The sequence below is a fragment of the Anser anser genome (genome assembly GCF_964211835.1).
Source record: "Anser anser genome assembly, chromosome: 4".
Lineage (NCBI taxonomy): Eukaryota > Metazoa > Chordata > Aves > Anseriformes > Anatidae > Anser > Anser anser.
In genome coordinates this window covers 4412376-4439887 of record NC_139724.1, presented here as the reverse complement: position 1 = coordinate 4439887, position 27512 = coordinate 4412376, and the positions used below count along the sequence as shown (strand labels likewise).

The 27512-nt window shown below is 42.2% G+C and overlaps 2 protein-coding genes and 1 long non-coding RNA gene across 6 annotated transcripts in view; 2 read left to right on the top strand and 1 right to left on the bottom strand.

Annotated features, from left to right (window-relative positions):
• The window catches only part of SEC24B (SEC24 homolog B, COPII coat complex component), a 44042-nt gene extending 37891 nt beyond the window's left edge, over positions 1-6151 (top strand). For all 3 annotated transcript variants that reach the window (XM_083833957.1, XM_083833956.1, XM_083833958.1), the window contains 4 exons: positions 930-1034; positions 2098-2190; positions 3862-3965; positions 4567-6151. In XM_083833957.1, the coding sequence (XP_083690083.1) occupies positions 930-1034; positions 2098-2190; positions 3862-3965; positions 4567-4681 (417 nt within the window). In that variant the 3' untranslated portion in view covers positions 4682-6151. The remainder of the gene's footprint in view (positions 1-929; positions 1035-2097; positions 2191-3861; positions 3966-4566) is intronic.
• LOC310898641 lies at positions 5323-13184 on the bottom strand. Its single transcript, XR_014583506.1, has 2 exons — positions 13078-13184; positions 5323-12748 (listed from the first exon to the last, which is right to left on the bottom strand). It is a non-coding gene; the product is annotated as an uncharacterized lncRNA (long non-coding RNA).
• Positions 13117-27512, top strand: part of MCUB (mitochondrial calcium uniporter dominant negative subunit beta) — a 39219-nt gene continuing 24823 nt past the window's right edge. The window contains exons 1-2 of one of the 2 annotated variants that reach the window (XM_083833967.1): positions 14206-19149; positions 21666-21763. Coding sequence is in view for 1 of the 2 variants with exons in the window: in XM_083833969.1 (XP_083690095.1) it covers positions 13251-13343 (93 nt within the window). In the remaining variant the exon portion in view is untranslated. Of the gene's footprint in view, positions 13344-14205; positions 19150-21665; positions 21764-27512 lie in introns of those variants that run through there. The other variant, XM_083833969.1, reaches the window with a different exon arrangement.

Sequence of the window (27512 nt, the reverse complement as noted above, 5' to 3'; positions counted from 1 at the left end):
TATTTTCTAGTTTTAATGGAGTGTCGCTTAATGTGCTGTAGTAATTTATTTAAAACTTGTTACTGTAATGTAAACTGGGCATTTTCCATAATTTATTACATATATATACACACATATATATATTTATATGCAGGTACAGTAGTATGTTATGAAGAGATCTGTGGTTTTTTTCACCTTCTTTCAGTGATCACGATAATTTCAATTATATAAAGAAAGCGGAGAAGATTGGATGCCTTAGATGGCTATCCAGTGTTTTTGTGTGTTAGAACTCTCAGTGGGAAATGGATAAAATTTGTTAGAGAATACTAGGTATTGTATATTGAAACCAGATAAAGTTGCGTGAAATAACAGAGTTTCAGTGGTTCCTCTGACTGATGTGAATGAAGCAATTATACTTCTAGATTGTCATGATCAGACTGAGGAAGTACTTTTTTACAAAACGAGTTTTTATTAGTAAGCCCTTCGTGAAGGGAGGCAGCCTATGAAATGGATGCATTTATTTCTAATAGTAAGAAGTAAGACTAGGTACAAGAAGTAAGACTTAATAGTTATTTAGTCTGTTTGTGTTATCCAAGAGGGGAGGCAGTCTTGTCACAGTCTGCTTTAATGTGAAATTATGCTGGGAATTTCTTTGGTGGTGTTTTGTTTTGTTTTGTTTTCTTCAGCATTGCTCTAACCAGATTGATCTGATCAATTTTAGTGCCGTGTAGCCATTCCCATAAATTAGTTTGAAGGTGTTTTTAAACAAATTGGTTGATCTAAGTGAACGTTTTAGATTTAACATGGCACTTTGTTATATGAGAATTCTCAAAACATTTGTAGAGATTACCAGTGTTTTTCTTCCTATTTTCTCACCCCTGCTTAAGACAAAAATACTGAATTACAATTTATTATTATTACGGTATTATTGACTGTTGTTTTCTTTACAGAGTACAATACATGTAAATGACAGAGTTGTTCCTCAGCCTCCTCTTCAGAAGTTATCTGCAGAGAAGTTGACAAGAGAAGGAGCTTTTCTTATGGATTGTGGTTCAGTAAGTGACCAGTTTTGCACATTCCTGTTTTTAAAAGATAAAATAATGCTTAATTGTTGAAAGCAGCCAACTCAACCTTAGCAGTATAATGAATCAGCATCCTAAATAACTTGAGAATACTTTGTGTTCCAGTAAAAGGCTTTCATATTTTTGATCTGTGGAAAATCTCTAATCGAGATTGCACATTAAGGTTTCAAAGGTTCATTTTTTCATGCTAGACAAATTGAAATATGCCAAGAGTTCATATCAAGTTGTTTTTTGTTTTTGTTTTTTCTGGAAGTAATGGATTTCCATTTTGAAAATTTTCTTTTAATGGTTATTAAATTGCATGTACTATAGTCTGTTTATAACAAAGCACTTGTCATTGAGGGAGGAACTTTTTCAGTTACACACAAATGTAAGTAGTTTTATGGTATGTGGCTCATGGCATAAGAGTTGCAAGAGTTGAGGGATTTGTAGAGAGTGAATAAAACCTGTAAATACAGTTTAAGTTAATCATAGGAATTACGCTAGAAACACTTAATGGGATATAACATTATGCTACTCTAATAATGCAATAAAATAGGCTGCTGTAATGGCACTGCAGAAGGAAAGTGCATTGAAGTTCAGGGGCTGAGTGTGAATGTCAAATTAGTTTCTGTCTTCAGATGTCCAAAATAATTATTTTAATGTGTTTTGGTAATTAGTGCTTTATTATAGCTTGTTGAGATTGGAAGTCAGTGTGAAGTAACTGACAGAGTTGTGTGACTTTATAAAAATCTAGTTTTTGTATTTTAGGAGGTAACATACATTAATTGTACCAATATAGACATGTCCTGCATCCTTTCAGTATTTGTTTTAACTGGATTTTGGACATTTAATCATCTTTTTTCCAAATGGTACCAATTATTACTAAGTCGGTGTACAAATAATGAATATAGAGATGTGAATTGCAACTGGAGCTCTCAGGTGATTAATTTGCATGACTGGTGTTTCCTGGTAATATTCCAATTTCATTAGTATTTGTCTCTTTATCTAAAATGTATGCAAGGCCTTTACTAAAAATGATTCTGACATCTTACAGGCTTTTTATATTTGGATTGGAAAAAACTGTGATAACAACTTCATAAAAGATGTCCTTGGATACCCAAACTATGCGTCAGTACCACAGAAGATGGTAGGTGTTTTAATGATCTGTGCTGTATAATGCTTACATTTGGAAGCTATATTTAATCTATTTTTTTCTGAATCGTCAGTTTTTAATTATGTAACTGTGAATTAGTTTTTTTTTTTTATGGACACAATCTAACTTCTTGCCAGCTCTATAGAAAACATAAGTTGTCACTTAGTTTTAAGGAAAGAATATAAATGTGTTCACTTAATGTCAAAAAAAAAAAAAGTTCCGTAATATAATTGGTTTGGTTTTTTTGTTTTGTTTTGAAACGCATTTGGGCCTACAAAAATATTGTGAAATTGTGTAGACCACTTCTTGATTCATTTCTTTCACAAACGTTAGTTGTTCAGATTGAAGGGGTTTTTGTTGATACGATTTTTTGAAATCTTACGTGAACGCAATGTGATATACCAGGTCTATGATATTAGAGGATAGGTCTGTATGTGAAGGGTAATATATAAAGGTCTGTATGTCAAGTAAAATTAGGTTTTGTTCAGCTTCCAGGCATGAGTCTGGACAAACAAAATGCTTTTAGCTATTAGAACATCGAAGACCCTTCAATGTGTGTTTTGGCATAGGAATTGTTATGTTGTAACCTGTGTCTATGATCTTCTATGGGAAACGAAGCAGCAATTCGAGAGGACTCCCTCTCCTGTGGAGAGTGGTTCCAAGATATCAACAACTGGGGGATAAGGATGAACCCTGTTGAGATACTCTAGAAAAGTTCTGAATTGAATGGTTATATTCAGATAGTACCAAAAATGTGTTAGGCACTGTGGAAACATAAGAAGATACAAAGGGAAAAAGCAAAAGAAAAGCAGTACTTCTGAGAACAGGTCAGAAAGAGTGGTGAGCTTTAACACTGCTATAAAACTGGACTGCTTGTTCAAGGTTTTGTATTTTGCTTGTATTAGCAAGACAGAATTGTTCCCTCTGATCTACCAGTGGTATTATCAATAGTGTTTTCAGGAAAAACTTTAATAAACAAAGGATGGCTTTCTTTTTGAGATGTTAATTAGCATTTATTGTAATGAAAAATTAGAGAAAAAAGTAATGTACGAAGTTGCCATCTTTGCTTTTAAATTATATTCCCCATTCATTTACTACAAAGGCAGTAGTGGATGTAACACAAAAAATCCTCCCTGTTATAGTTTTGTGCTAAATTATATTAACCCTGGAGTTGGTATATTTAGTTCAGTGAATGCCTCAAACAAGCGCTTTTGTGGTGGTGGATTTTTTTAAGCTCATTCTCCAACGAGATAATCCCTTATCTTTGCATTGAACTTTGCTTACAATTCAAATTTTGTTTCTCCATGTTTCATTCATCTTTTCAGTGGTGCAAAAGACAGCATGTAGGAACTTGGTTGATAGCGAAAGAAGGCAGGAAAACTGTGAAAGCAGCATTGTAAAAAGATCACTGTTTACATGAGCTCACTTTGCAAAATCTTTTGCATGTAAAAGGCAGTTTAAGATAAAGGTGTACTACTTCCTATAAAACAGATATTACAGAATTGTATTTTAAGCTGAAGAAAAAATGTGTATATGTAGTACATGGTAATTTCATAATAGAAATGGTGGTTATTCTGTCATTGGGCCATGTCATGAATATGAGGATCTGTTCTTTAAAATAGTTCTGATAATAAAAGATAATTTATTTCAATTACCTTCAACCAGACAAAACTCCCTGAGGTAGTTGCACTTTCTTCAGAAAGGACGCGGTCTTTCATAGCCTGGCTGAGGGACAATAGACCTTTAAGCCCAGTTCTTCAAGTAATAAAGTAAGTATTTCTGTTAGATACCGAGTGATTATTGGCAAGTCGTACTTACAGTTTCTAACTGACACTGAAAAGTGGGGGTGTCTAGCTCAGAAGAAACCAAATACTATCTCCTCTACGCTTGATAGAGTGTTGTTATCTAAAACCCCTTTGCAATGGAGATCTGTAAATGCTGTTGTCAAATGAGGAAAAAAGAAAAAACATTCAAATTCTGTATACACAGATGTAATTTTTTCTGGGTTTAATCTTTATCGGGATTAATATAACGCTTTCAGAATTCATTGCCATCAGCATAATTGTGTACATCTAAACACTAGATCATTTTTATGCTTCTGTTCTTGTGTTTCTACAAGATACTTTAAGTGCTATTTCACCTACCTTTCTCCCATGTTATGCTTGTTAAAAAGATGCTGCTGTTTGATAGTGATCAAAGACTCCAGGGGCTTTTTTTCTTAACTCTGGGTTATTTGTACTATACTATCTTGGGGCTGAATCTAGACTTCAAAACACGATAAGCAATTCATTAGAATTTATGTCTCTGCTTGAATTTACAGTGTATCTCTTGCTAAATGACTAAAATATGTTCCTCTATCTATTCTTTCAGAGATGAAAATCCTGCCAAGACAGAGTTTTTTCAGCATTTAATTGAAGATCGGACAGAAGCAGCTTTCTCTTATTATGAATTCTTACTTCATATTCAACAGCAGATTTGTAAATGAGCAAGGAGTAAACTAGAAGAAAAATCCTGACTCCAGATAGAAGCTTTGGCTGAGAGAAGTATATGGAAAGTTACAAAAGTGGATGTTTGTTCTTCACAATATACAGTAATCGGCACTGGTTTGGAAACTTTACAGCTAAAGGAGGAGATGTATACATTTCCAGAAGAGTTTTGCAGATTTACTTCAGTCTAAAAGTGCTAGGAATGATGAAGCTGTTTTCAGTAGTAAACTTTAAATTGGTTTATCCACGTTTCCAGTAGTGCAGCGGTATGGTGCTCTGTTTATTGCAAGCTGGTGATTCTATGTAGCTATGTGGGATGATATTTCTTAATGAAATGTACAATTAGGTAAAGCCTTTTTTTCTTACGTTTATTATGGTAGGCCTTCAAGATTCAAATTCTTAACAGAGATGTCAAAGGGCAGTGCTGTATGTTGGCTGTTTATATGAATTTCTTCTTAAAAGGAACGATTCATATTTAGTAAAGACTTCAGCGAATTCCCTTTGAAAGTTGTAGAATTTCACTAAAGTAAATGAATTGTAGAAATAAAATATATAATGTACATAAGTATTACATTTGTAAAGAAAATGTAAAAATGTAACTAAAAAAAAGACTTAGCTCAGTGTGCTGAATTGTTGAGTGCTCAATGATGAATTGTTTCAGTCCCAAGCTAGACAGTGAAGTTGACTATTAAAACATGCTTAAAAAAAATCCATGTAGAAGGAACACAGCTTCTTGTTCTGTTTAATTTTTAGGTGGATTTATTTATGATTGGCTTACTAATTAAAAATATTTTGCTTTATCATGTGTTTTGATATTTATGCAAATACTATCTTTTTGCAACTGAACTATATATTGAAGAGAACATGTTTACCACTTTATTTTGCAGACCTCTGGAAGGGAGGAAAAAACGTTGCACTCTCTGAAATGAGCTATCGATACAATACAATAGTTAAAGTTCCTAAAACCCTCCTTATATATTATCCTAAAGAAGACATATCTGCTAACCTTGTTTTACGTTTTGTAAACTGCTGTAGTCTTGGTCCAGGTTTTCTGTAACTTTTGTCTGCTGTTTAGAGTAAGCATGGGTAATCACTCAGTCTAACTTGACGATATGATTTCTGCTGTGATCTAAAGGGGGAAAAAAAGGTGAGGAGGGGTGTAAAAATGAATTAGCTTGCAACAAGGGAAGTAAAGGCTTTAAAACACCAAATTTCAAAATGCAGTCACATAGTCACATTCTTACATCTTTCCAAAACCTTGTTCTTGCTAATGTTTTGGTAACTTAATTGTGAAGTTTCAGATGGATTTAGCTCATATTTTGAAACTTTGTTGTGAAATTGGGATGGTTTTGTTTCAGTTTTTTTTAGTGACACATTAGAAATAATTCACAAAGTATAGTCACTCATACGTAGTACTTTTTGTTCGTTTGATGAAATATAACTAAAATGATTAAATACGAAAAAGTAAATAATAATTAGTATGATTACATTTTATTTTACAGTAGTCTTGAGAATGTTAACATGTTGCGTAACTGCCGTATCCCCTGAAAACGGAACTTGAATAGTTGAGAAAAAATGTTATAGCTATGGTTTGCAAATGCTTTAAAAAAGTTACCCTAGTTAAATTGTTCAAGTGATGTTATTCTTCATGTTAGCATCAACTCATTGTTTGGGGAAAGTATAATTTATGTGTGTTGTCCTTAACTAAATGGTTTTAAGTTACCTAAAAGAAGCTTACCTAGAAGAAATTACTTGAGAATTTTTTTTCCATTTAGTAAATTATCATGTAATAAATGTCTGAGGTGATGTTGAATGTTGTCCCTAAATCAGACCACCAGGATTTCGGTATTGATATGTTTGTTCATATGGCTTCACAGTGGGTGAAAGCTACACACTGCTGAAGACTGGGGCATCTCAAAAATTATTTGTAATTGCAAAGATGAGAAGAGCATGTTACAATTTAAGTGCCCCATGACTTGTGAGCTTGGTATTGAATACCTAGGAACATCCTATTCCATGATTAATTGCAACGTGTTCTGTAAAACCATTATTTAAGGCTTTATTCTTCTATCATTTTTTGTATATAAAAATTATAACAAGTACAGCAAGAGCTATTTGTTCAGTAAAATCCTAACACAGCACAGAATCTAGGGTTTTTGTTGTTGTTGTGACTTTTTAAAATTAGTTAGTGGAGCACATACGCTTCCTGACTGATCGTTGTTTTCAAATTTAAGACGACAATCCCATAGAAGTATTTTGAATCAAAACATCTGTGGATTTAGCACTTTGATTGTAGTGTTTTGAACAACAAAGTATCTGTAGGTATGGGAGTAGCGTCTGAAAGATGGCTGTACTTACAGTGGCTTGGATCAAATCACTGTACTGAAGGTGCATGCCAAAAAATGAATCCCCATGAAGACACACTGTGAAACTTGAAAGATTTTTGCCCACTGGATAATATTTTGGTGAGGAGATAAGAGGTAAGCTTTTGTATCTTTTTCAAGTGTTGAACTGTCCCAAGAGGATCTCTTACTGTTTTAGGGATTCATTTTTTTTTCCCAAAAAGCTTTCAACTCTGTGTCATATGAATCACGCCTGTTTCATGAGAAGTTCAGAATTAGCCAGGGGAAAGATATACCAGCCCTGGCTAAGTAAGTCTTTTGGGGAACTGATTCAAATTCTCTACATTTTAAATACAGCTGGCATCCCTTTCCATTTCTTAGTTCTAAAAGCAGCATCGTTTACATCTTTTAACATCAAAGGAATATGTGAATTACTGATGGAGAAATTACAGTCCAGGAGGCTCTTAATAGTAAAGACATGTAATGTAGCTCCTGGAGAATTAGTAGTAAACATAATTTTGTATTAAACTTTCACACATATCAGAAATAAGCCTATTCGTTAATTTTGATGTAGAGCTTCATATCTCTGGAAAAAAAAGATGAGTGGGCGCAGTTGACTTCGGCTTTCTGTACATTTTGTCAGATACTGACAAGATGTTTTTCAGTCATTAGTGGTGGTGTTTGTTTTAACAAGCCAAAATCAACTGTTAGTAATCCTGACAGTCAAGAGCTCTTTAGTAATTTCAAATATGAAGTATTACTTTTTTGACCCCAAATACATTTCAAGAACTCTATTTTAAAAAAAAAAAAAAAAAAACTTTCCAAGATAGTGGGACAGACCTGGATTTTTTAGGGTGTACTTATAACCTCAGTCATTGATTTCAGTAGCTGGTGTTAACTCATGTATAAAGGACTTGCACGATCTTGAGTAATATTTTTGACCATATTTTGTCTCGGTGCTGTCTTCTGATCTTGGACAGGATGTAATCCTGCAAAAGCTTGGTGGCCAGTTTCAGTGAGTGACTGAAACAAGAAGGAGGTTTGGAGGCCTGAGGCTCTCACTGGCAATCTTTGTCTTGCTCACATAGAAAATTCTCGTTACCAAATTCTTTATTCTGGAGGAGGAGAAGTGGCCTTTTTTTTTTTTTTTTTTTTATTAATAGCATAGGTCATTGATTTGCGTTCCTGCTGCTCATCCAAGAAAGTTCTTTACAGATACGGGTAGAAGAAACTGGAAATGTACGGCGTAGCGGCCAGAGACCTCCCCGTGGTGGTACTTGCATGGTGTGAGCAGCGCATGAGCCGAGAGCTGATTTCAAGTAAAATGAGTTTATGCTGAAGCCTATCCTGAATTTTTGAGGAGTGGCAGCAGCCAGCCTAGTTTAGAGAAGCCATCTTCTTCCTCGTGCTGAATTTCTAACAGACTTACCTGTGGTTTCATTCCCTGTGCAAAAGCAGCGCTGTCGCACAAAAGATTGCCTAGTCCCTGAAAGAGGTCATGAGCGCAGGACCTTGTAGGTCTGTTCTCTCACGCTGGGAGCAAGCAGTGAAGGTACAGATACTGGGCATTAGCAGGCTCCAGTGTTTTAATAAATACCTCAAACAACACACCAGAACTCAAACAATTGTTTCAAGTCTCCCAGCTGATGCATGGTGTAGATTTTGCTCAAGAAAAAAAGAATTTATTGAATACCTCAAGTATATCAGTTTCTATGTCAAGAAATACTGGAGTGACTTTTTCTTTAAGTGCAGTTCTTCAGATTTTAATGTGTTAGTTTTTTGATGTATTGTTTAAAAAAAAAAAGTGGGGTCTACATATGGTATCATGTTTCAGGTTTTCATAAATGAGGTAGAATATAATCACTTTTGCAGAATTACAAAGGTTAAGTTCCAACTAAAAGCCTGCTGGATCCAGGTAATTCTGAGATTTAGTGTAACACTTTTTCTTCCTTTTTTTTTTTTTTGGTACATTGGTACTGGGAATTTTAAATGCAAGTGGGGAGAGAGACTATGATGATTTATTGATGTATTTATCTGCCAGTTCCCTAGAATTAAAAACAGAGCAGCCTTGCTTGCCTTTAATTCGATTGACATTGTTGTAGTCAAATGCAGGAGTCTGGAAAGTTTGGCTGCAACTACTGCAAGTAACTGGAATTTGAGGTCTCTTGAGAATATTTTGTATTTGCTTGCAAATTACTGATGATTCATTTGCACAGCAAATTCCAAAGGCATCCTGTGGGGTTGAGTGTCGCAAGCGAATTCTCACATGGGTTGTGCTGCATACAAGAGATTGTTACAAGAGCAATGAAAATTCAAACAAACACGTTATCGATGATTCTCCAATTTTTACTCCAATCCTGAAGTCTGACCGATTACAGGTTATCTGCTTGCAGGGCCTTTGTCTTTCCTTTACGATTTTAATAACAACAACAACAACAAAAAGCATTAAATACTTCACCTATTTTTTTTTAATTTTCTTCTGAAGATCTTTAGCAGAAGTGATAACTTTTATTGGAGATGCCTAATTAGGAATAGCAATCATGCACAAGATTGAGTGGCTGCATGCTTCTGTAAGAGATAAATTGGAGAGGGGAGTTGGCAAAACTTCTGGAAACATTTCAAAACTTGTTAAAAAAAAAAAAAAAAGAAGGAAAGCGAGTTTTAGTATTATTTCTCTTGTACCAATTTACCTTTCTGATTTCTGTTGTATATTTTCTAAAAGTACTGGGTATTTGATTTTCAACTGTTAAGAGAACACCACCCCAGAGCCATCAGCAAATACAGATTTCAAATTGTGTAACCATTAAAAGAAAAGCACCAGATCAAAAATTATATATATTTTTTGACTGTTTCCAGTAGGAAAGAAGTTGATTTTTTTTCTCTGTTGGGCAATAAAGTAGTGTAATATTTTTTTCTTGTGTTTTATCTCTTTGCCACACGTGTAGGAAGCCCCCCTTGTGAGACACTGAGGCTTTGTGAGTTTCTTGAGTGAAGTTTGCCGTCACAAAAATGCTCAAGCATTAGGAAGAGTTGGTGATGATTTACCATTTTAGTAATCTACTAGCCATTGAAAATGTCATTCTTATCAATTGTTTGAAAAAGATTTTTTTACAAAAAAAAAAATTTATTTTTGTGTTAGAAAATCACTGAGGGGACAAATAACATCTAGGAATATACGGTCATTTGTTACTAACTTTTCTAGATACCGTGCTTTCAAAAAGTTTGACCTACTGTAAACCCTAGCTTTTATGAATACAAAATGGTACTAAAAGCTGAAGCTGAAGCAAACAAAAAACTAAATGTGTCCGGACTGTCTATAGTTAAGGGTTCTTCTCTGCTCCTTGGCTCTTGTGCACCTGAATGTGCTGCCTTTGTTGTCCGGAGCAGAGCTTAGGAGAAGCCACGAGCAGGACCGTGCTCCCTGCTCTGTGTCGTCTGCTCTGTGTAGATTCCTGTGTTGTGAGCTGGGGGCACCTGGAGATGCCCGACTGCTCTGTGCCAGCCTGCCTTTGATGCACTGGTATCTTGTCCTCTTGTTAATTTGCTTTTCTTGGGCTTTCACTTTTTCGTGTTTAAATTTTTGATGGTGTTCCTCAGATCCATGAAGTGATTGACATAAAGATGGGATATCACTGCCCTTTCCCCTATTCTATTCTTTTTCATCCTCATGTGTTGTTCCGGTGAACTTTGAACAGTGCTACCTCGGTCTTTTAATCAGTGTGTGTTATAAAAAAATAAGTTGTTATATGGCTTCTGGTAGAAGTTTAAAAACAAAAAGTGAACTATCTTCCCTCCTCAATGGTGGTTTCTTAGGTAGCAGGAACAATGTTTTGGCTTCTCCCTAAAGCAATACTTTTGGAGTTTAGGACTTGCTTTATTCAAAAAATAAAAAGTAAAACCTTGCAGAAAGTGTGTGTGTGTGGTGGGAAGGGACTAGGCCAGGCCTGCGGGACTCAGTGGAGCAAGAGTTAGGACTTCCATGAAGGATAATGTCAAAGGGAGGGATAACTCCTACCCCAAAAAGACCATTGCCAGTGTTAGTGCCTGCTGCATAAGGGGCTGAAATTTCAGCCACTGAAATTGTACCGAAGTTGTTAATAAGAATTCATGCTTCCAGTTCAGCAGAAATTAATTTACAAGACAGAAAGCACGCACAAAAGCCCAAGGAACCACCGAGGCACAGTACAAGGCTTCAGTAGAGGGAGGGAAGAGCAATGACCAGATGAGACAAGCTCCTCACAGGCATGACTCAGGCCTCAGCGAAGTGCTCCCCTGCTGTTTGGACAGCCTGGCAACTCAGTAGTAAGAGCATAATTTATGATCCTCCCTCCGCCCAGTTGAAGCACTTCCTATTCCTGGAGTAAGAATTTCTCTCTGTAATAAAAGTCCAGGTCTCTTCCCCTGTGGCAGCATGCCTTCCGGCAGCCTGGTTTGGGAATCCTACCTGCGTGACACACCGCTCCCTAAAAAATACAGAGCTTTAGTCTGTCCTGGGTGAGCTGGGGAGGTGTCTCACCCCGCTCCTCTCCTAGAGCAGGAGGATTAGTAAGCTGACATGTTGCAACGAGCTGCTCTTGTGTGCTTTGAAGAGATCTTTGCTCTCTGTGCACTGGGAGGGAACATAATTCTCCCTGGTGGGGGGGGGGGGGAAGAAAAAAAAAAACTGTCTTTGCACCAAATAGCCATGGTCTTGTTACCATGCCCAGAAAGGAGCAAAAGGGTGTTATATGCTCCCCTCTTCACGAAAACATAGGAGTCCAGGTTTCATCCCTGTGACTATGTGGAAAATTCAGGCTATTCAGTAATGGCTCGGGGACAAGCACTAGGATTTGTTTTTTTGGGAGGTGCATCACCTAACTTTATTCCATTCCGCTATATTTACTTTCATCCTAAAAGCTGACCCCCACTTGAATAGCCTGCAGGTCCAGACCCTGTTTTAGTGGTTGTGCTAAAGCAACTTTGCCATTCACCCCATTTTATACCCATTTTTATGGTATCTGTGACTGTAGTGATGTTTCACTTTTTTTTTTTAATACATATAATGTTTGTGTGTGAACAGAGAAATACAAGGATGATATTTATGTAGATCTGTCCTTGTCAGGTATTAATGATATGTGGTAGTTTAGAAGTGAAGTATTGTGCAGATACCTTTATGAGGTATGAGAGAATCAAAGTTACAGCCAACAGATAATATTTAATGGAGGAAATTGAAAGATGCAAAACAGGCCTTGCTTGGCGAACAATGCAGAAGTTACCTCACAAAGCAATCTGAAAGGTGAGAAATGTAAACAAAGGGTAGGTTTTTTGAAGAGGCAAAGTCATCGTTTTAAACGTGGTAGTGGCACAAGCCCCAGCTGGTAAAGTGTTCTGTTGGCTCTCTTGGTCAATGGAAAAGACACACGGTTTATTTCCTAGTGCCCTGAAAAGGCTAACATTCACATTTCCCTTCCAGAGCTGGGGAAATGAACGAAGTGGGGGCTTATGTAGCCCCTGGAGCCATCAGGTGTCTAAGCAGTCATAGAGTTTTTCCACGCTCCACAGACAAACTCTTCAGGGCTGCAGCAGCCCAGTTTCTTCAAGACCCTTCTGTCAGCGCAGGGCAAAGCTGTGTGTTGTTGTATGCAGCGCTGGTGTGGAGGGACGCTACGAAGAGCTGAGAAAACAGGCAAATCCAACGCTTCCCTGGGTTTCACCGCTTCGGTGGTTTGCACTGAACACGAAAAGCTGCGTTTGTGGCGATAAGAGATGTGAGATATGCTGATGTGGAACAAATAACTGCCAACAATTTCCTGTAAAATAGAACTCTCTTGGAAATAATGAACTTCGGCAGGGCTCGCTTTTGCGTTTGGCCGCTCAGTGCTGTGACAGCCGAGCGCGTTTATCCCGCCGAAACAGAGGGCAGCGACCCCCCTGCGCCTCAAAAACAGGCGCTGTGGGGACTGAACAGTACAGCACCCCACCTCCATGAGGTGCGGGGGTTGGGGTACGAGCTCCTCAGCCCTGTCCACCGTTTTCACGGCGAGGGGCAGCCGGCCCTACCCACAGGGACCTACCCTCCTCTTCCTCCCCGGCGGCGGGCGGGAAGGGGAAGGACGCCGAGCCCCACCGCCGCCCAGCCCCGGCGGCAACGCCCAGCGCTCGGGCTGGCCCACGGCGGCGCTGGAAGAAGAAGAAGAAGAGGAGGAGGAGGAGGAGGAGGAAGAGGAGGAGGAGGAAGGCTGGGGCGATGCTGGGGCGGGCGGTGCGGAGCGGCTGGCTGCCGGGCGAGCGGCGTCGCCGGCTGCTGGCGGGGGGCTTCCCGCCCCTGCCCGCGCCTCAGGTGAGTGAGGCGGGTGGGCGGCGGGCACGGGCTGGGCTTCCCCCGCCTCTCGCCTGCCTCCCCCCGGCCCTGAGGGGCTCGGACGGGGGATTTGGGGCGCTGGGGGGGGCCCGGGGAGGGTCGAGCCGGTGGTGGCTGCTTGGTTGGAGCGGCGCTGCCCGGTCCTGGCGAGGCGTTGTTGTGGAAGTTGTCTGTGCGAAGGGCTCGGGGCTGTGGGTCCGCTGGGCTTGGACAGCCCCAGCAGGTTGGGGAGGGTGAGGAAAATAAAAGTTTGCTGCGACTTCGGAGCGTCCAGGAGGTGCGGAAGGCCCGTGTGGTTGCGTTCCCAGAGTGGTTTAACCCTTGGTTACTGTTTTTAGTAGCAGCCATCCTCAGTGCGCTTGAAGATGTGGCTTCAATAATAAATAAATGCAGCGCAACGCTGTCCCTGTCGTGTTCACGAGAAGGAAGCCCCAGGGCTCAGTGGCAGAAGGACGTGCACTGGGCTGGCTTGTGCGAGCCCTGGGACCCGCCGAAGGGTCACATCATGCTCCTGAGCGAGCTGCTGGCTTCTTGCTGAGAGCTCGAGCCACAAACCCCGCTCAGAAACCCGTCTGCGTGATCCCGTAGTGTTAATTTGCCCCTGCTCCGCTAATCTGAATGGCTGCTCTCTGGTTTGGCACGTGTGGGTTATGAGGACGCTTAAGGAAGGAAATTAAAATAAATACTGGCATAGCCTCCTTCATCTTCTACGGTTCAAACACAGAGTGCTAAAACATCTTTGTTCTCAGAGAGGGCATTTACACTGCCGTTCAGCACACTCTGGCGTTACATAGTCAGTTCATCACCTCTGACTTATCCAGGGTGCCGCTTTGCAGGCAAGCTTCATGCTTTTCGAAGGCTCCAAAATAAGGCTGAAAGCTCAAGAAGATGCACCAAAAAGGAGAGGAAGAGAAGGAGGAAAAGCTCTTGATTTGGCACTCCTGCCATTATAGGAAGGAGCAGAAAAACGAACAGCTCTGTGGCTTGCTGGGATGGAACATGACAGCGACGTGATCCAGGAATTAAATTCTTATGCTTTTCTAGGCTAGGGAGAGGGGTGTTGTAATGTCGAGGAAAACTCTTAATTTGGAAAAAATGTTAAATAGGAGATCTTGTTCATTTCTAAAGTAGAAGTGTTGGGAAAGTATTAATATAGAATGCTTTTTATATGTGCAGTCCAGAGTTCCAACTTTTCTACAGAGCCGTTAGCACGACAGATGATGAAGCATGTTTACTGATTTTGCCCCTTCCTGTTTTCATCTTTGGGTGCCTTTCAAATTTGTGAATACGTCTCGGCAGAACAGTTAAGGCAGTTAAAATATTTGTTAGTATAAAAATTAAATTAATGGCCTGTAGTTGTAATTTCAAGCTAATGGAAAAATGTTACTGTGCTTGTTTAGCTCTTTAGATGTTGATGTCGAGCAGAACGTCAGATCATGTACATCTTGTCCAGTGCAAACGCTGGCGTGACTATTTGATATTTTTCCCCATCTGCTTTTTCTTTCATTTTCTGGGGGGTTGTATTTGCTCGTGTGCGTTGCTAGTTCTTCTGTTTGTCGTAATCATTCAGTTGAAGAAGTGTTTTGCCTCCATCTCTGGAAGGAAAGGTTGGAGCTCTTGTGGTCAGCTCGGGAGAGCAGAGCTTGGTTGCTTGTTGCCTTCGCCCTCAGTGTGTGCTGGTGCTGTCTGTGGCCCCGCGATCCCTAACAGGGATCATGCACCATGATGGGGATCGGTCTGCCCAGATACCTGCTGGTGGCACCAGCTGGGGGTTTCCATTTGCAAAGCTGGAGGTGATGCTGCTCACAGGGTTAGCCGTCACGTGCTGCAGAGATGGGTGCGCAGGTGGTACCGTGCCGACAAGCAGGTGCGTGAGTACACGGCGTATTTGTGTGCTCTGGTTTTGACTAATAAGTAAGCTGCCCTGGGGACAAACGAACCACTTTAGAGACCCAGATTTGCTGTAATTTTTCTGTAAAAGCAGGGGTTCCTGTCCTAAAGAGCGGGATCCTCCATTGTCATCTTCTCAGCTCAGCATTTAACCAAAATCCACACCTCCTTTGATTAGCTGCTCTGCTTTCAGAGCAATGTTTATGCAAATTCCACTTAATTTTATAAAGTTGAATTTTCAGTTGCGTGATTTGATTTGTGTACACGGCTCTTTTATCTTTCTGAGAAGTGTTCAGTATTTATACAGGCACGTAGTTTTTCCAGCTAAGTGCGGCGTGTTGTTGTGTTCTTTGGACAGACCTTGTTATTACTACCCATAATATTATTCCCAGAAGGATGCGATTCGTTTTGGTAGAATCCCAGATTTGTAATGCTGCAGTTATTTGGTATGTGGTGAAACCCAGGGGTTGCCAGCTATTTCGCTTCCTACTTGGCTTGCAGGTTTTAACTCCCGCTGCTCGTGCTGTGCTCAGAGAAACGTGCTGACTCCACGACCCTCAGCAAGGAAAAGTTCCTCTCACCATGTCACGACGGAGAATGGATGTGTTAACCAGGATCGAGCTGAAAATTGCCATTTTTCCTTGTCTCTTCATGAACTGTTCGAGCCAGACAACATTGCAGGGGCTGATTTATTTATTTATTTTCTCTTTTTAAGATGATCTAGTTAGATTCAGCACTGCAGAGAAACTAAAATTGTGTTGCTTTTTATGGCCATTCATATACATGAGGCTCACAGTTTAGTTCGTGCCGTGGGGGTCTGCAGCAGGCTGCCTACAGCGCCGGGGATGTTCTGCAGCTGTGGTGGATGCAGCCTGTGCTAGGCAGTTTCTCTTGGCTTAAAACCAGGTTCACTTGCATTTGCACGGTCCCCTCTGGCAAAAACTGTTTCTGTGCTGTATGGAGATACTGCGTAATATGGTGACAGCATCTCCTGCAAAGGGCAAAGGGCAAGGCGTGTTTTGAGCAAGTATGCGTGAGGAGGAGGGAAGTGAAATGAGAAAAACTTCCATTTTCAAAGCATTAGTTATATTTAACGCGGTTAATTCAGAAAGCATTCCGCTTTTAGGTGTGAAGCTCTAAAATCGTGCATCTGCAGTGTGGAGACACGGGGAAGGATTGTGTGTCAGCTGGCAAGATCAACTCGCAAATGCTTCTGTGAGAAATGTTGGGCATTTGCTTTCTTCCCGAGTTAGGATATCGTCTATGCTTGTTGCTGAGGAAAAATTTCTTCCTAGTGGCAAACTGCAGACAGTTGGAGAGCCATTGTTCTTGATTATCTGCAAAAAGCAGGCCAGGGAGCTTTTTATTCTTGTTTTGTCAGTTCCCAGTGCCATCCGTATCTGTCAAAAATGTTTCTTTTAATGCTTTCAGCTGATAAGTTTGTTGACTGCCCCGTTCTTCAGACTGGGTCTAATATTTTCCTGTTCTTCCTTTTAGTAACTTTTAGTTGTTCTTGTTTACCCCCAAATTACCATCATACTTCTAGCATTAAACATTTCCAGTTTGTCCTTAGGTTTTAGGCAGCATTGGGAGTAACGCTCTAGATGTGTCCAGACAGCCACAGGATAATTTAAATGTGTCTTTCCTCTTTTCCCTGTGTTTTTCCTTTTACCCCTTCTCTTTTGCTCAGTTGGGATCTGTAAGATACTCTGCCAAGGCAGCCACGCCGGGACATCACAGGCGGCTACCAGAGTGGATTATCTTGACTGTGCTGTGCAGCTGAGTATTTCCCTTAAATGTGGTTGAAGTCCCCGCTGTGTATTTGCAGCCTACGCAGGGCCTTTGGAAATTGAGGTGTAGTTGAAGCCAAGACTGGAAATAATTTGTGGCCGCTGGGCGTATCTTCCCCTGTCTTTCCTTCCCTTTCAACAACAAAAGTTGGCGTCGTGATCCAAACCTTGCTTTCTAATCAGAAGCCGTGTGCTTGTGCTGGAGGACATCTATGAGAACACACACCCCACTGAATTGTTTATGGAAGAAAGCTCACACGTGTGAACTGATAAATATGAGATATATGTATAGCAGGTATGTGGGGAGGTATGTATGTATCATGGAAATTCATCATCCTTTGTATGTGTATACTCATGTATATACAGCTCTTCTGTGTAGCTTCTCTCTCCAGTGTAGAGTCTGCAGAAAGTGAGTGGGCTGTGAGATACTCGCAGGTGCCGGTGTAATTATCAAACGTCTGTAGGTGTAATTCCCAGCAAAGCACTCGTTTACTCTGAGGTTTAGGGAATTTCTCATAGCCGGCTTCACTCAGCGTTTGAAACTGGCATCGACCGTCTGACTCCCTGAAATTGGTGGGGGCTTTTTCCGACAGGGTAGGTGGCAGAAAAGCAACAAATTTGAATGTTTAGATCGAATGAGCTCTCTTTGCATGGAATATTAGACCAGTTTTCTGCTTATTCTGCGTGTCAGTAGATATGCGTGTTTGACGTTTGTGTGACTATGGCTGTTCCTCGGAGAGAAAACGAAAAGCACCTTCTGCAAGGCTGAGGAATGGTCATACCACAAAATGGTACCTGTATCGGGCATGCAGTGGTTGTAAGGTAGAGGACAGAAAAGGGTGCTGCGACTTTTTCTGGAGTGGGTGCTGCCATAATCCCAGCAGTGCTGGAAGCTGGTGTGAATTCTTATCCCTTACGGGGTGAGGAACATCCGAGTCCAGTGCTGTTCCTTCTAGCGCTCTGAGCAAGGCTTTGCTATCAGGTTTTTCTGTACCTGGGAAAAAAACTGATACTAGACCTCTGGAGGATGTCTGAGAAGATTGCTCTGCAAATGCCTTGGGTGCTCTGAAGGTTTACCACAAATCATTGCTAAAGCACCGAGTACTTAAAGCTGTTTACAAAAGTTGTGTGTGTTTTAAGAGTATTAGTCTCTTGTAATAGTGCGTGTTTTGCTTTTGGTGCTCTTTTGTGGTTCTTTAATCTTGTTTTAAAGCTTAAAGGTCAAAAATTGAGAGCCTGTTCCAGAGCTTGTAGTATCTTAATTTCTGAAAGGGTGGGAGAGGAAGGAAAGGGATTGATAGTTTTTTGTTTGGCTGTTTTGGTTTTGTTTTGTTTCTTTGTGTTGAGGACTTGACCTTCTGAATTATTTCTGAAGTTTTTGGCATTGGAGTGGAAGCAAACGGTACACCTGTTCTCGACATCTAGTTAAGCACTCAAATCTTGATTTACCCCCGTGCCCCTTCCCCATGAAGGGAAATGAGGTAAAGGGGAATTAATGGGACAGCCAGGCTTTGCTGGGCTCACTTTCTCCAGAATCTCTTTTTACCCTGGCAGCATGCTTGCACGTCAGCAGCAAAGGTGAATTTCTCCTTGAGGTGCTCGTCGGCAGGAAGGTTGTTGCAGCCGGGTGAGAAGACAGCAAGTTCTTCTAAGTCTGGAGGAGGGTCGCTGTCACTTCTGGGCCTTGTTGGAATACGGCGTCGATTATGGGAGGTCTCTGTTAAGGGCATCTAGCACTAGCTGTTGCTCTGGGTTGCTTCCTTCTCTCTTTTGCTCTTTTCCAGAAAGGTGAAAGGAGAGACGGGTTCTCTGTGTGTGCCTTGTCTTCTGCCAGGATGTTGGTAAAGAACTCGGTGGTGAGGTTTTCAAGGGGAAGAGGTGGTGTTTTGGTGAGATCAGTTCTGCCGTGCTTACAGTTGCTCACCGTGTCCCGGGCTGAAGCGACAAGCCCAAGGAACGATTAATTTGAGCTCTTTGTTCTGTGAACTTGCGCAGGGAGGCGAGGAAGAGGACGGTTTTCAGGCCTGCCAGTTACGTGCTCTGACCTTTTCCGTCCTCGGCTGACCCATGTGTCCTGGCTCATTCTGAAATTGCATCCAGTGCAGGTATTGCATGCTGTCCCCGATGCACTTTGTCTTTGCCAGACCAGCTCTTCCTTAATTCCTGCAGCGTGCCCTGTAAACGTACCGCCGGGCACCGCTTGTAACTGAGCCGCTTTACGAGGCCTTTGTAGTCCGATCGCTGTGAGGATAGATGGGAATACAGGGAATGCTTGACCCAAACTCCACGATCCCCAAGCGTTGGGAAAGTGTGGATTTAGGCTCTGGAAGGTCAGATCCATCACTAGCAAAGTAAATCCCTCACGTTAGAGTGGCAGTATTTGCTGTAACACTATAGCTGAAGGCAGCAATGGGAGTTAAAAGTGGACGTGGCTGGCTGCTTGCCTGCTGAAGATTAAACTTTTTTTGGTCCATAAACCAATTCTTTACCATGCTGGCTTGGGGAGGAGCAGTCTCATGCTCTGTGAGGACGTGGCAAATGTCAGCAGGCTGGGTAAACGTGGATAAACAGCTTTGGGCTTGTGTGGTGATGGCCGGAGGGCACAGCCTCTGCTGCTGCTGAGGAAACGTTTAGTCCTCCCCCAGACTGAAACCAGAAAAAGTTGTTCACTGTGAAAACAGGAAACTTAGGCTTTTAAGAGTGGTGTTTATCATGATGAGCACAGTCAGTGCATCTTCAAAAGGGCAGAAACATTGAGTACATTATGCGCAGGCAAGATGATAATTTACTCTTTTTTCCTTCAGAGAAACAATTTCGAAGCAATTATCTTCACATTTACTGTCTGGTCATTTTAGATCAAAATGACTTCAGTCTTCACGTCCTAGTCAGATGGAGAGGGAATAAGTTGTCTGCGTAAATGAAACGTGTTGTTAGTTTGCAATGCAGGTAGCGATTTCATCCTCCCAGTATCTCCCTGTTGTCGCTTAAGAGTAGAGCGAGAGACCATGAGGTTGATTTGGAGATCACAAAAGCGTCTTTAAACGTATTTGCCTGAGTGGAGGAGAAATCACATTACTCTTCTCCCTGGCAAATCAAATGTTATGTGTCATCAGGAAATCAGTTTGGTCAGACTGCTCTACTGCGGGTTGTTCTCCGTGGGGGGCACGCTCACCTACCTGTTCTGGGTGGCCTGCGGTGCCACAGTGTTCGCAGAACAATGTTGCCATGGTTTCTGCAAGGTTTTTTTTTTTTGTTTCTAAGACCTGCCTCATTCTCGGTACCTTCTCATGCAGCCTGTTACTTGATGTCCTTCCCTTGCTTCTTGAACCCGCAGAGCACCACCATATCCCGCGGTGTGAGCTGTGGAAGGCAGATTTTGTTTGCTTGGTTTTTTGCTTTTCGAGTAAAACATTTCCCTCGCCCGTATGTCAGGGCTTAAGTTACAGGTATGAAGGTGCCCAGCCCCTGAGGTGCTTTGCTCCACGTCTGGCCTCTCCCGTGGAGTGTGGCCGTGGCAGCTTTCCTGGCCCGCAGAGCAAACCTGGCACAAACCCGAGCTTGCGGCTGAAGGCTGCAGCTGCGGGGCAGAGGGAGAGTTGGTGGTGTTCTGCCGGTGCAGTGGGGTCAGTCGCCAGGCTGGGTGCTGAAGGTTTTCTTTGCCCAGAAGTGGGGCAGAGGTTTTGGCTTAGCCTGGTGCACGTGGTTGAATAGGCGTGTTTGTGAATGGACAAATTTTAAGTTAATTGCAATAAGCGAAGATGGATTAAACCGTCTGAAAAATTGTAGAAGATGACGAAGCCACTGTGTAACCACGGGGTAGCTCAGTTTTCTTTTCTGCAGATCCTGTTTCTGCCTTGCCCAGAAGAAGGAAAGAAGATGAAGGTGAAGGGAGAGATTGCAAACAGTGAAAGGAAAACACGGTTACAAAAATAACAACCTGGTGGATGAAACACACCTGTAATACAAATGTAATGCCTGAATGTGTTAGTTTACTGCACCAGTAGTGCAATAAATGCTACGTGAGGAACTGAAGTTACGATCTGGCTGTCTTGAAGTGCTGTGCCCAAGGATAGTAATGCTGAATCAACTGGGCACTGCTGGTCAAGAGTCTTGACCGGTGGCTCAAGTAAATGCTTAACGCTGTTAACATCGATAAAATGGTGAAACTCGAAGCAGTCATCTTTCTCCGCTACACCGTAAGAGCTGTGCATCTGGTTTGTATAACTGACGTGGTTGAGTAGGCTGACTGCCTGTGAAATGACAAGGTTATGAGTTTGTCTTAGCTTCCCAGTGGCTCAGCTTCAATTTATTGGCCCCTTTCTGCCCCTCTCCCTGCAGCTTTTCAGAATGTTAAAACTCCAGATAAAGCCAACAGGGCATCGTTCACAATTCGCCAGCTTCTTAAAAGACAGTATCGTTTTTTAAAGTTCACCCCAGGCTCGTCAACTGTTGGAGCTGAGGGAGATGACTTCACCAGCTCTGTCACTAATACTGGCCTTTCAGAGCACGACTCCCACTAATATTTTTAACTAAAAGCAGGAAGTCTGCTAAATCTGGGCTGGGAGGGGACTGAGGCGCAGCAGCTTGTGATCTTGAGCAATCTGTTTTCTTCTGCTGCCAGAACCAAGAGTAAGTGCATCTCATCTGCCTCGGCCACGTGTTTGACAGGAGGAACTGAATCAAGCATCAGGGATCCTTCGTGAGGAACTTTTGTGCGAGGTAACCGAACCCCGGGATTAAACCCCACGTGGTACCTGTGTTAGGCGTGAGCTTTATTTTAGTTCACGCCTTCCTGCTTAGCCTTTTATGCTGCTGGTTGTATCCTGGATTCTTGTTTGTGCATTCTCCAAGGCTGTTTTTAAATGAATCCCAAGCTGTCCAGGCATCACGGTGCCCGTGCTCGTGGCATACATTTTGGCAGCTTGCGCCTTGGTTTGGAGAAGTTTTGGAAGCTGTAGTGTTCCCCCTTTAATATCCAAAGCGGAAGCCCTGCTAAAGGTGCAGCACAAGGAGTCTGTAAAGGTTCAGAACAGGTGGGCTCCTGGGGCTTTGCCCTCGGTTGAGCTGGGAGGTGACACGCTGCAGAATGACTTAAAACTCCTGTGAGCTGAGAGAAGTGTGATAAAAATCTCGAGGAAAGATTCCTGCCAGGATGTACGCCCAGGCACTGGCACCACGGCAGTATCCTTTACCTGCAGTCAGTCTGACCGGTACGGTTTCTCAGCTGGCTGCTCTCAAGGAAAAGTAGTTTCTTATGAGACAGGTAACACTATTTATTTATTTTCCTCCTCCAAAGTTGGAGCTAGGCCCAGTTCAGTATGCAGACAGCTAAATTTCTGCAATGAGAGTTCCATCGCTTCTTTTCTTGTTGTAATCTGTTAGTTGTGAGAGTGCTCTCTGCTATTCCTTTTTATGGTCACTTTAAATGAGAACAATCTGTGTTCGAAGCCATAAAGTCTGACACGCTGCAGCGTATGAAAGCACAGTTCATATTTAGGTCTGCGTGCTTTAGTCAGCAGCCAAAGGTGTGCGCTCGGTGGTTGCAGTCTTGTTGGTGTAGTAAAACCAGGCGTGCTCCAAAGATCACAGTCCAGAGCTGTGCGCTTACAGGCTTGGTCCTGCAGTGCCCTGTCACTGCGAGCACCCTGGAAATGGGACTGAGCTAAAGTAATTTTAAAGGGACGTGAGGTAGCCCTGGCCCTCTGAGTGAATTGCAGCTGGTAAGCCACGTGTGCTCCTTGAGTCCTAACCCCAAGCTGTTCGTTGTGGCAGTGAAAGTGTAAATTGAGAATATTCTGCTATAGTTCACACCCTGATGGGACTTTGATCTGGGCAAGCCCTCACAGCAGAGCCATTCCTCAGCATTTCCTAATGCAGCGTGCACATCAGCTTGCTTTCTTGCGTGGTGGTTGCCTTGCCTTCTGCAGTGGCCGTGCTATTTTTCTGCTTAACGGGGATGTAATGGCCTTTGGGGAGTCCCTGTTCCAGCCTGTGCTAAGTGTATTTGTGCTGGCATTCGAGTACAAATACAGCCTGGGGTCGTTGGGATGTAAGATCTTGTAACCATACCCTCCACCACAAGCGTGGTTTGTCTTGCTTGGCATTAACTATCAGTAGTTAGTAGTTTTCTTTGTGTATAACAAAAGTTTTCTTTTTAAGTTGGGAATATTCCTAACTGTAGTAGAGCAGGTAACTGCACGAAGCAACATAATAAGGTAGATGCTATCAGAAGTTATTAACAGCCTGAACGAAAAGGTTCATGTTGATCATTCATATGCTGATCGTTTGGGATGCTGTGTAACGCTTAGAATTCAAGCCCTTAGGTACTGCTCTTGGCTTTTATGGTTTTCCTAATAGTTTCTAGGGTTTGGAGGAAGCTCGGTATCAGTGAGCGAGCCTGCTGTGTAGTCCTGTGACTCGAGGAGCTGAGCGTTACGAAAAATACACGGGATTTTGTGGCAGCTGTCAGATGGGCAGGAAAAATTCAAGTTCGGGAAAATATGGTTGAACCCCAGCAGCACTTACTCAGAGGGAGGGAAATGTTGAACAAAAATGCTTATTCAAAGGTGAAGGTGAAAGAACAAAAGTGCTGGACCACTGTGTTTAGCCCAAACTCTCAGTATTTAGCGAGCAGTTTGTCTGCATGGGTCCTGGCTTGTAGCACTGTGCTCTGCTCCCTACAACGTGTTCTCTGTGGTCTTTATATCCCCTCCTAAGCGCAGAGCTGTTCAGGCCATCCCTTTGAGTTTAAATTACTGTTTTGTAGCCTTGATGCCTCTGCTTAAATGTGAGTAGTTGGCAGGTTGCTTCAGAGACTCCAGCTGCAACAAGTAGATAGGGAAGAAGGCAGATTTTGAACTGAACTTCAATTGTGTGATTCTGAGTGGAAGTAAAACACAGATATGTGGAAAACAAGTACAGAGACTGATTGGCCTCTTGTGCTCTTCAGACCCGCAGAACAAGTGATAGAAGAGGTTTTTCAGTACGTTCATGAATCCATTTCAAATGCTCACTCGTGGAGCTGGCATGCTACAAAAGCAGATTGCAGCAAAATATGTTGGTGTCAAAGAGATTGTGACTGCTCTTTCCCTTGTGTTTTTCTTCCATGATGGCACATTGTAAACACAGTTATGTGTCTGTATTACTCACTTGTTGCTAATTAGATACTTTTTTCCTCATTTGCTAGACTGTTAGTAAGCCAGCCTTCAAAAATTCAGATGTTCTTCAGCACTCCAGGAAAACTCTCTGAAGTCAGAGGGGTGTTTGGTGTAAGCTACTGCAGCTTCCTCAAGGCTCTGTATTCTCAAGAAGATGCAGATTTTCTCACTTGAGAGATTTACAAGAATCCTTTTACTGTGTATTTGTGGGGAACTTAGCTCAACTTCAGCATCTGTCTTCATCACAGCAAAGCAGCAGACCATCTGAGAGCGCAGGTGATGCCATTTTCTCCATGGCTTTTTCACGTGGCTTTTTGTCAGAGTATCGAGTTCATGAGGTAAAATTAATAATTCCCTTAACCACAGTCAGTTATAGGGCATGGAGAACGTTTTCCTTCTTTCTAGGAATGCATGGTGCTCTCGGTGTCCATGTTCAGTCACTTGACAGCAAGCAGTCCTTGAGTATTTTGTGTGTGTTTTTATAATGTCACAACTTTTCAAAAACGTTAGGTACTTATTTTCTACACAAAATACAGTGGCTCTGTGTATCTGCCTTCCATTGTTACTTGAGCCTTTGAGGTGCACTTGGGTTGTGTTTTTTCCAGGCTTTCATAGTCAAGGAGATGCGGCATTGTTTTCTGAGAACTGAGATTCTTGTCCTGTAGATAAGCAGTTCCTGAGATATGGAAAAAATAGCACAGGAATTTGGAAAGTGTGCCTATCTGTGAGTAGCTGATGGGTCTGATTTGCGTTCTGGGACTGGAATTCTGTTTTTTACCTTGGTCAGATGTGTGGGCCTGAGTTAAAGATTGACTTGGCTGAATGCAGGAGGTGTTGTCTCAGAAGAGAATAAGTTTCAGCACCAAACTTTAGAGTTTTGTCAACTGCTTTTTTCTGGCACAAGATCAGAGTTTCTTCAAAACTGAAGGAAAGTCGGTTTCTTTTGATGCCAATGAAGTAGATGAAGTACCTGTTTCGCCCAGGTTGCAATGGAAAACGGAGTCTCGAGCTTTGTTTTAAACTTTTTCCAGGTATGAGCTCTGTCATTTACTGATTTTACTCAGGATTTTTTGCTTCATGTTCTGGTTGCAACTGTAGAATGACAGTTATCAGAGCAAAAACAGTTAACTTTTTAAAAAAGTTAATTTGATCTGATGTATGCTGTAGTAGCTAAATGGCTGCCATGCACAGGTACAGCCCCTGCCTGTTGAGAAGTTGCCTGTTGATATCTATATCAATAAGCCCTTCCTGCTGCTGACAATGCCTTAGCAGACCTAATGTGAAAACATTAAAAAAAAAAATCATTAAGATCTTAATTGCATTGAGGCAAGGCCTAATGAAATGCTGAGCCTGCAGGCCAGCGATCGCGTCTCTCCGGTGATGCTGTAAGTCCAGGTGAGCGGCTTGCCACGCGCGGTGCTGTCACGCTGCCGTTCCCTTTGCTGAGCAGAGGTAAGCACGCTGACTCGGTGGAAGCCAGGTGTGCTGTCCCTCAAACAAGCAGAGCTTCAGAGGATTCGGTGCAATCTGTTTTTCTGGGGAGATGCAACCGCTCTTGCTGCTGCAAGTGTGATTTTAAGAGACTTGAGCCAGAAGGGAAGAGAAAATGAAGAGGGCGAAGTGACAGCTTTAACTCCAGCCTCTCCGTCCTCCGAGTGCCCCGAGGGAGGAGAAGGGCAGGTGCTGTAATCCCTGCTGTGCGGAGCTGCGGGTACTGCCGGGACTCAGGACTCGGTTGGCAACCTCTGGGAGGTGCAAAAATCTGGGCTGCTCTGTGCTTACTGCCGACCTTAGCCCATGGCCCCAGGGGCCTGGAGTTGGATGACTTTTTCCGTGTCTGTCCTTTCCTGCCCTGGTCTATATCTGTCTGGGGAACAGCTGATCCGTAGCTGCAAAATGTCACCCCTCTGTCTCCTCCAAATAATTTTGAAGAATAAGAATTGTTCTCCCTCTCAGCTCGCAAAAAGAGCAAGTTTTTTTCCTGACGTGGGGAGCCGAAGCTCCTGAAGCAACACGAGTAGAACAAACGAACATCCAGGTGATTCCTTATCTGAACAGACAGGAGGAGCGACTGAAGTTCACGTTGGATTAAACACTGTTTTAGTCTTCTGGCAGGATCTGTTTGCATCCAGTTGGGAGAATACACCTGCGTTGTTGAATAAGATATGCTACCAGCTTCAGCCCTGTGGTGAAGATCAAAGCATGATGCCAAAGTATAGTTAAGGAGAATGAAGCTGAGAAATAGGTTGACATTATTCCGGTGGTTAATTATTTACCTGCGGCGGACTGCTCTTAGTCTCATTTTTCTTCACCCGTCAGCATCATAAGGTAATAAACCATGCAGAGATCACATTTCTCTGGGGAAATGGTTGCAAAGGGCCCTGCTTCTTCAGCAAGGACAATTAATGTCTGGCTCCTTTAAAAAAAAAAAAAAAAGAAAGAAAGAAAGCGGAATATATTGAATATTTGTTGAGGGTCTGCAGAAAACGAAGTTTCTGCTTCAGCTGTACGGTTGGTGAAGCACAGTGTGAGAGAGTTTGCTGTCTTGGAGCTCACTCCTGTGAACGTGAGGATGGGAGCTGGCTGTATTGGGGTGGCTGGTAAAGTGGACACGAGTGTAGTGGTTTAATGGGGTCGGATTTTGCTGCTTAAATTAAACAGCAAGTCCTCTTTAGCTTGCTGTTTGCAAAAGAGTTTTTAAGCCCACTCTCCCAGTGGTGGTGTGTGTTAGTGTTACATCAGTGGGTGCAGAGACCAGGCAAGGGCTTCTCTCCTCTTCATTAACTGCTTTTGCAGGCATGGCCGTGGGTTTGCCAGCTTGTTTTGGTGTTGTCACAGCACTTTCACCCCTGAAAAAAAGGTTTTAATAATGAGGACACCACGTGAATGTGCTGGGGTGCTGGGAAAGACCAGTGTCCTTTTGGGTTGCATGTGGAGGAGGAATTGTTTCAGGGGACAGGGGAATAAGAGCACTCATACTATTTCGTACCTGAAATAGTAAATTTGCTTTCAAGCTTCCTAGTACCATAAAGATAATGATGATTGAAGGGAACTCACAGGCAGTGTAAATGGTTAGAAGCTGCAGAGATTAATTTGTTAGGAATCATGTAAGGATTAAATAGACATAACTGGCCTAAGCAGTGAATACTGGGGTTCATAAATCTCACAAGCATGAGAGGTAGAAGCACAGAAAATAGAAAGGAGCTGCCTTTTGGGGTTTCGGTGCTGTGCATTCTTCTGGACATGTGATCTGCTACGCACACAGCAAACTGGACAGCACCGCAAGCAAACACACACACACAAAAAAAAGG